The sequence below is a fragment of the Chrysochloris asiatica genome, unplaced genomic scaffold (genome assembly GCF_000296735.1).
Source record: "Chrysochloris asiatica unplaced genomic scaffold, ChrAsi1.0 scaffold00059, whole genome shotgun sequence".
Lineage (NCBI taxonomy): Eukaryota > Metazoa > Chordata > Mammalia > Afrosoricida > Chrysochloridae > Chrysochloris > Chrysochloris asiatica.
This window is the reverse complement of record NW_006408577.1, coordinates 14,143,646-14,153,331: the sequence shown is the minus strand read 5'-3', so window position 1 is coordinate 14,153,331 and position 9,686 is coordinate 14,143,646. Positions and strand designations below refer to the sequence as shown.

The 9,686-nt window shown below is 35.9% G+C and overlaps 1 protein-coding gene across 1 annotated transcript in view; it reads right to left on the bottom strand.

The window, feature by feature from the left end:
- The window catches only part of ANKAR (ankyrin and armadillo repeat containing), a 103,420-nt gene that overhangs the window by 57,410 nt on the left and 36,324 nt on the right, over positions 1-9,686 (bottom strand). Inside the window, exon 7 of the mRNA XM_006864069.1 lies at positions 4,214-4,415. Within this exon, the coding sequence (XP_006864131.1) occupies positions 4,214-4,415 (202 nt within the window). The remainder of the gene's footprint in view (positions 1-4,213; positions 4,416-9,686) is intronic.

Here is a 9,686-nt window from a genome sequence, read left to right as displayed (position 1 = left end):
GCTAAAGTGGATAGAGAGAAATACTTTTAATTGATGGTAGGTATATGGAGGGGATTATAATCAGTGAAATGAAACAAGTTATATGAATTGTTGAATGTGAAACTGATGATGTGCCCTATAAACTTTCACTTAATCCGTAATAAAAACCTTAAATTAAAAAAAAAAAAAAAGTCTTTGAGTGAATCAAAAGGCAAAGTAAGTATTATTAGGTCATTTTAAAAAATTGTTACAACTTAGGCTCAAAATAGTTTCTTCAGTTGTTTTGTCTAGCTCTTTAATTTCAACTTTCTTGTTGTAGCAGAAACTGACAGGATCATGATCTACTTCTTAATATAGTAAACATTTTTTTTTTTTTTGGTTGAACACATGACTATCCAGGAAATACATGTCATTACTTTTCTTCTCATGGCTAGAATGCACACATGATAATGGAAGCAGGAGCTACCATTTTAGACCATATGTGGGTCTATACCCACATATTAAGCAGTAACAAAATGAGTTCGATACTGGTAGGCCAATTCAGACTTTTCATGAACAAGAACTACGTGTTTATTTCTTTAAACCACCATATTTTTTAGTTTCTTTGCTATAGCCGTTCATGCCTTATTTTAACTAATCCTGGTTAACTGACTAGCAGTGTGATCTTAACAAACTGTACTACTTTGTTTGTTTTAAAATAAAAAAAGACTAAGGCTAACAACCACCTGGTAGTGTTGGTGGAAGGGTTAAATAGGAGTACAGCATAGTCCTGCCTGGCACATTCTTGGTTTATACTTTCCCTTTCCTTTCCCTTTCACTATTTCACATCGCCTCAGTAATTATTCCCTTCATCCTTATACCCTATGCCTTTCTCTCTTAGTTAAAACCTTCCTTTTTAACTCTTTCCTTTGAACTCTCACCTCCATTCAGCTTTCCCCCCATTCCCTTTTCCTGGACGCTGTAGAACCTCTTCTCGTTTATGGATAAATACATCTTCATTCACTCCCTTGTCTATTTTAACAAAACTGTTCTGTTGCTTCTGTGTCAGTTCATTGTGCTGTGGTGGTTTGTGTGTGGCTGTGATGTTAGAAGCTATACAATTCGTACTTAAATATCTGCAGGATAACCCATGGTGGAAAGTGGAGCTTTCAGATCAAGACAGATTAGGAAGGAAGAGAGGCAGAACATTTTCTGCCAATGAAAGGCTAGTCAATGAAAACCTTATGAATTGTAGCAGAGCACTGTCTGATATAGTCTCAGATTGGAAGGCACTCAAACTATGATGGGGAGAGCTACCTTCTCAAAGTAGAGTTGGCTTTAATGATGTGAATGGAGCAAAGCTCTCAGGATCTTCATTTGCTGATGGGGCACAACTCAAAATGGGAACAGGCATAAAAATATATTAATACTAAGAATGTGTAATGTATTCTAGGAAAACAAGTGCAAACACACATTAATAACTAGACTGTGGAAGTATGAATCTAGGAAAAGTGGAAGTTGTTAAAATTGAAATGGAACACATAGAAATCCTAGGCACTATTGAGAAAAATTGGACTGGTATTGGCCAATTGAATCCAAAAATCACATGGTTTACTATTTCAGGAATAACAAATTAAAAAGGAATGGTGTCACATTCACTGTCAAAAAGAACATTTCAAAATCTATCTTAAAGTGCAATGCTGTCTGTGATAGGATAATATCCATAGACTGCGGGTTAATGTGCTAGACTGCAAAGTCAGTTTGAATCTCAAGGTTCACAGTACAAGCTCACCAGTTGCTCCTCGGAAACCCTACACAGGGTACCTATGAGTCAGAGCTGGCTTGACAGCACTTAACAACAAGAAATACTAGTTAATACCGCTTTTATTCAAATTTTATGCACAAACCACGAAAGCCAGTGATGATGAAATTAAAGAATTCTACCAACTTCTTAAGATTGAAATTGATAAAAAAAATTCAGTCAAGATGCATTGGTAATTACTAGTGATTGGAATGTCAAAGTTAGAAACAAAGAGGAGGGATCAGTAGTTAGAAAATACAGCCTTGTGATAAATGATACTGGGGATTGCATGATACAGTTTTGTAAGACCAATAACTTCTTCAAACAAATAGCTTTTATCAATAAAATAAAAGGTGACTATACACATGGACCTCACTAGATGGAATACTCAGGAAGCAAGTTGACTACATCTGTGGGAAGAGAAAATGGAGATGCTCAATATCATCAGTCAAAACAAAGCCAGGGGCAGAGTGATGCAGATCATCAATTATTCATATATAAATTCAAACTGAAGCTGAAGAAAATTAAAAGAAGTTCATGAGAGTCAAAATATGACCTTCAATATATCCCACCTGACTTTAGAGACCATGTCAAGAACAGATTTAATACATATTATCGAAAACCAGAAGAACTGTGAGATGACATCAAGAACATCATGCTGGAAGAAATAAAAGACAAAATTGTATGTCAGATAAGACTCTGAAACTTGCTCTTAAGAGTAAAGAAGAACTGATACATTTGAATTATACTTAAAGTACAATGGACTGCCAGAAGAACAAACAAATCTATATTGGAAGAAATACAACCAGAATGCTCTTTAGAAGCAAGGATGTTGAGACTTGTACTTTAGACATGCTGTCAGAGTGATTAGTCCCTGGAGAAGAACATCATGCTTGGTAAAGTAGAGGGTCACCAAAAAAAGAGGAAGAATCCCAACAAGATGGATTGACATAGTGGCTGCAACAATGGGCTCACACATAACAACAATTGTGAGGCTGGTGCAGACCCGGCTGCGTTTTTATCTGCAGTGCATAGGATTGCTTTGAGTCAGAACAGACTAGAGACCACCTAACAGCAACAATTTTGTTGATTTCTTTTCCTACTCAGTGTTGGATATTTGACTTCTAACATCATAACTCTTATTTTTTTTTCATTTTACAGATATGCCGTCAAATGATATTACCCTTTTCAACACCATAATTCATTGTTCCTGCCCTCTTGGGCCCTCTTCTCCCATTCTAACTCATGTATTGCCTTGCTAACATGTCTCCTCTTATTGTTAATAACTGTAACAGCCATGTTAATAACCATCTGTGTTCTGCTCTCTTAGTTCCCTGTCATACTTTCAATTGTGCTCCATATGCACAGACACTAGCATGGCCAATCTTCTGGTTTGCTCCATGTAGATACCAAATTTGCTAATTCTCCTCCCTAAAAATCCTTTGTCTGTATTTTACATTCACAGTTATATTATTATGTCTACCTCTGATATCCAATTGTTTGACATTTTATAATTCACCCAATCACTTAGCCCCCTCTTACTCTTACTCGAAGTCACATTGCCAGAAGATGATAGAACGAGAAACTGATCTAAGTTCTCCACATTCCATGGCTTTTCCTGATCATATTATTCAAATACTCTATTAGAGGTCCTGGTTTTCCCTACCCACCCACCCACTGCCATCAGGTTGATTTCAACTCATAGTGATCCTACGTAGGATTTTTGAGGCTGTAAACCTTTACTGGAGCAGAACACTTCTTTCTCACATGAATTGGTTGATGGATTCAAGTTGCTGAACTTGTGGTTAGTCTCTCAATTTGTAACCCACTACACTACCAGGGATTCTTGGTTTCCCATGCGGGAAAAAATGGAATAATAATCTTTCCAGTGAAATATTTGCAGACCCAGGAAAACATGAATGAAACTGCCTGACTCATGTTCAGAGATTTAAAATAATCACCTGGTCTTGAAATTCTTAGATAAGAATGTACCTGATTTCAGAGATATTTTTTTCTTTTAAAGTTTCTTTATTTTAAGATACACCTCCAGGTATCTCTCTTCTCTGTTATCAAAGGTCTATTCACTTTGTTTTGGAGTCCTAGTGTTGCCTCTTGGTTGTGTAGAATCTAAGTTAGAACAACTTTCCTTTTCCTATGTCAGGCTTCTTCCAAGGCACTAAGTAGTTAACCTGATAAACTAACACATGGCTTACCATTCTACTGGGACAAAGTTAGGAAAAACACCCTAAAACTTACATCTCTGCTTCCAGAAAGCCACCTAAGTTAATAGAAGCTCCAGTCTTCACAGTTTCGAAAGATAGCAAGAAGGACAGCAAGTAAGCTTTAAATAGCCTTTCTAATCATATACATTCTGCAGTTGCCTTTTAGTGTTAACGTGTGGGGTAAGCCATGAAAAGAAGAAATGTATGTTCTTACGTATACTTAATAACTTACTCAGCTGTTGCCTCCATTTCTAGCAAACTCGGATCCTTCCTACAGAGGGCAATGATAATGCAGATATTGTCATAGAAAGCAGCGAAGTGAATTGGCATCCAGCCTCTTTTTTCAGTGAGCGTGTAGTCTGCTTTGAAACTGAGTAGACAGATGGTTGCTTCTAGTGAGCAAGCCTGTGCAGCCAGATGTAGAGGTGTTGGACCTAGAATGGATGGACAATCTCTTCAGCGGTCAAAGATCTAGCATTTCTAAAAACTATGGCTCATTTGGAAAAAAAATAGGTCATTCACAGATGAAAAATAGATCTGTTTATATTAAACACGTTTACAAATTAGCATTCCATCAATTTGTTCCTTGAATATTAATTAAAACCCAAGCTCAAATAACTAACTTGATACATTTTAAACTAAGTGGGATTTTCCAACTTCTTATGCTGGCATTTCTTATAAACCAAATTACTAGTAAACATACCTTAGTTGAACTCCATTAAAGCAGAACTTGGTATTTATGATATAAAATCCCCACAACTGACACTGAAAGGATTTATCTAGGAAAACCATATTTCTTATTTAATTTGAAAAGCCTGGCTATTGATATAAGTAATTCTTTAACAAGTTAAGAGGAATACATAATATTAAAAGTATTAAAATGTTTAAAATTTAAGTTATTGTGTAGAACATAGTCTTGTGATAAAATAAACTGTTTCTTATTTAAATTATTTTTCATTTTATTCAAATGTTTTGTAATAGGAGATAAGATCATTTGAAACTGAAAAAAAAAACAAAAACAAAACACATGCTCACAAAAGATCACTATGTTATTAAATCCAATGAATGTTTTTCAATTTTTATCTCACTTATGTCTCAATATTATTTGACACTATTGACCACTTCATCCTTTTTAAAAACAATCTCTTCCCTTTGTTTCTGTGATATCACACTCTCCTGTTTTTCTCTCTACCTCTCTTATTAGTCTTCTGAAGTCTCCTTTGGGAATTTCACATTGTCCAGACTCTAAATGAACCTGGGGTTGTATCTTGGACTTTTTTTTTTTTTTTCCTTCTCAATAGCTTCAGTACTGTCTATAAACTGATGACTCCCAGAATTTGTCTCTACACTCAACTTTCTCTGAGTTCTTTATCAATATCTCCAGTATCTCACTTTGCATCTTCACATGCCACTTCAAGTCTTAAATAAAAAATCATGAGGAAATACCCCACCCAAAGTTAAGAGGAGTATCAGTAAATAATTATGGGTAGAAAAAATTTACACTTCAACATATATGCAAAACATCACTATTGCAATCCTCATGTGAAAGATCATTCTGGAGATTATATACAACAAGCAAAGTTTTAACACATTCAATAATCTTGTTACGTATATGAAATATTGCACTCATCTCTTACCATTCCTTTCTTTTTTCACGTCCACTTTAGATGACTCTGTTTTTAAAAGGGAATACAATAATTTATGATTAACAAAAATCAGTTTCCTAAGTGAGTACAAATAAGAACAAAATGACTATGCTTATATAGAGATAGTAAGATTACATCAAATAGTACTGAACATAACTTTTGGCCAAGTAATCCAGGCATGGTGCTTGTATCTGACAGTACAATCCGGACAGGCATGGAAGTTCTGCCTTTTAATGGTTGGCTAAAGTGCAAGTATTCTTATATGCAATTTCACGCTGAGTAAGTAATGATACATTGTTGTTGTTGCTAAATACTAAACTAAAAAAAAGGTTTAAAATTATAGGCCATCCATTGCATTTAAATTTGACTGAATGTCTCCTTTATTTAAGTACACTGAATATTGATTTAAGGAATAGATGTTCTACTGGGACCTAACAACCATAGTTTCCTCTTCTCTGAATTCCTAAGTATATCATTATATATTAATTATTGTGTTAGGATACTATGGCAAACAAAAGACACTAAATCCTTGCCCTTTTTCAAGCTTATATTCAAGTGAGGGAGAAACAATCAACCAACCAATTAATCAATAAAAATTACGTAAGGTAGCCACAAGTGTTGTTGTTAAGCACCGTGGAGTCGGTTCCGACTCATAGTGACCCTGTACAGTTTCCGAGGCTGTAAATCTTTACGGGAGCAGAAAGCCTCATCTTTCTCCTGTGGAACAGCTGGTAGTTTCAAACTGTTGACCTTAAGGTTAGCAGCCCGATTCATAACCACTATGCTACCCAGAGCTCCTTAGCCACAAGTGGTACTTAGAAAATTAAAGAGATCTGCCTCTCAGATAGATGGCAACAAAAACTTTATTTTTGCTCTAGGTTAAGGAAAACCCCAAGGTTTCTAAAATTCAAGTGTAGAGAGAAGGAAAGGTTTTGCCCTCTGATTCCTCTACATTTAGTTATCACAAATTATCATTTTAATAAATTACCTTGATAAATTATTAATTAAATATCTATTCCAATCAAGATATTTACCACTTCTATTTAACATTTTCCTGGAGGTCCTAACCAGGGCAATTAGTCAAATGAGAAAGGAAGTAGTAAAACTATCTTCACAGATGACATGATTTTGCATATAGAAAATGGTATGGAATCTAAACAAAAAGTTAGAACATATAAATGAATTTGACAATAAGTGTGACAGTTAAGGTTTTGTGTCAACTTGGCTGGTGGGAGATTCTCAGTGGTTAAGCAGTTATGTAGTTATCACCTCCATGATGAGATCTAACACACTACCATCAAGCCCAATGATCTGCTTTGATGTGAAAAGCCCTGAACTGATGTAATTATCCTATGTTGTAAATCTCACTTTGATGATGTTTAAATCTGATGAAATCTATGGGATTAGGCTGCATCTTGAGTCAATCTCTTGAGATTTAAAGGAGAGAGAAGTGAGCTGAGCTCAGAGGGACCTACTATTCCCAAGACGAAAGAGCTAGGAGAGGATTTTATCACTTAGACTCAGGGTCCCTGTGCTGAAAACTTCCTATACGTAGGGAAAATTCAGTGCCAAGACACATGAAAATCTCTAGGGAACACGTGGTCAACTGAGAGCACAAGTGTAGTCATTTTGAGAGCTTTAATTGAGCACTACCTGAGGCTCCTTCTACCCCACCCCCAAACACACACACCTTATTCTCTCCTGGTTATGTTATAATGTTAATGGTTGCCTAGGCTTGAAGTCTGGTTCCTCTTTGTGTGACTTCTGGAAGAGTAACCTGTGAATGCTAGAGTAACAAAGATTGTAGCCCATCTGCATGCTGAAATGGGTATAAATATTGCTTGCTTGCATCCTGGAAGGAACTTCTTGATAATAAAGGTATTTCTCTTTCTTTATCTGAGATGTTTGTGAATTAGACTCAATTGCCCCATGGCACTGGACCCAAACTTGAGATGACGTTGTTGTTGTTAAGTGCCGTCGAGTCAATTCCAACCCATAGCAACCCTGTATAGGGTTTCCAAGGAGCAGCTGGTGAGCTTGCAGTTCAAATGACTTTGCAGTCTAACGCATTAGCCCACAGCGCCACAGCTGACATTACCAGTACTGAAAAGAGACAGACCTTTCCCATAGAACCATCAAAGAGAAAGCCTTCCCCAAGAGCAGGCACTCTGAATTTGGTTTTGTGGTGCTGTAAGATCAGCAATGGACTGAGAACGACAGGTTGGCAGTTCAAACTCATCAGCTAGTCCTCAGAAACCCTAGGCAGGGTCACTACGAGTCAGAACTGACTCAACAGCACTTAACAACAACAAACTGTGAAATTTATTCTCTGGTGGGTTTGAACTGCTGACCTTGTGGTTAAGTGCTTTAAGTGCCATTGAGTTGGTTCTGACTCATAGCGACCCAGTATAAGATTTCCAAGGAGTGGTTATTGAACTTGTAGTGCTGACCTTGCAGTTCAAACCAACCTTGCAGTCTAGTGCATTAACTCACAGTGCTGCACCAGTACTATACTGCACCATACTAGCAATGATTAATTTGTAAATAACAGTATACGAGTTGTACACTCAAGACTATAAAGCATTTTTTTAAAAAACAAAATTGAAGATGATCTTAATTAATGGGAAGACATCTCATATTCATGAATTTGAATTCTCAATATTATTAAGATGGCATCATTGGCCAAATTGACCTTCAGATTCAATAAAGTCCTTATCATTATCTTGTTGTTGTTAAATGCCATCAAGTTGATTCCAACTTACAGTGACCCTGTATAGGGTTTCCAAGGAACAGCTGGTGAGCTTAAACTGCCGACTTTGTAGTACAAACCAACTTTGCAGTCCAGCCCATTAACCCACAGTGCCACACCAGATATCTTGGCTATCTTAACTTTTCTATAGAAATTGACAAACTAATTCTAAAATTAATATGTCATTGCAAGGTACCCAGAATATTTCAAACAATTTTGAAAAAGAGCACTCATGCTTTCTGATTTCAAAACAAATTTACTACAAAGCTATAATAAGCAAGACTGCGTTTTACTAGCCAAAAGATAGAAATATATAGATCACTGGAATAGAATTAAGAGTCCATAATAAAACTCTTGCCTTTATAGTCAATTGATTTTTGACAAGGGCATCAAGGCAAATCAATTGGAAAATAATAGTTATTTTAACAAACAGCATAAAGACAACTAGATATGCACATGCAAATAAGTGAAGTTTAGCCCCTACCTCACACCACATATAAAAATTAACCAACATAACTCACAAACTTAAAGTAAGAGCTTACATTTTTATAAGAAAATCAAGGAGTAAATCCCTTTGACCTTGGATGAGGTGATAGTTTTTTACAGACATGATACAAAATAACACAGGGAACAAAAGAAAAACTAAATAAATTGGACTGCCTGTGTTTAAAAGAACATCATCAAGAAAGTGAAAAAACAAAAAACAAAAAAAAACCAACATACAGAATGGGAGAAAATATTTGTAAAGCATATGTCTGTTAAGGTACTTGTATCCAGAACATATAAACAGCTCTTACAACTGGAAGATTAAAAAGAAAAAAAAAATCTAATTTTTAAATGAATAAAAATTTGAGTACACTTTTCTACAAAGAAGATATACAAATGACCGATTAATACACATGAAGAGATACTGAACATCTTTAGTGATCTTTGTTGTTAAGTGCCATCAAGTTGCTTTCAGACTCAAAGTAATCTTGTACAGGGTTTCTGAGGAGTGACTGATGGGTTTGAACTACTAACCTTGTGGTTACCAGTCCAGTGCTTATCTTACAGCGTCACACACCAAAGACTAGGAAAACAAAAATCAAAGCCACAATGAAATGCCACTTCATACACACTAAAATAGAGGGTCAGCATAAAAAAAAAAAAAAAAAAAAAGGAAGATGCTCAATGAGATGCTCTGACAGAGTCACTGTAACAATGGGTTCAAACATCGAATGCTTGTGAGAAAGGTGCAGAGACAGGCAGCATTTCATTCTGTTGGACACAGGTCACCATGAATCAGAATCAATTCAATGGAACCTAACAAC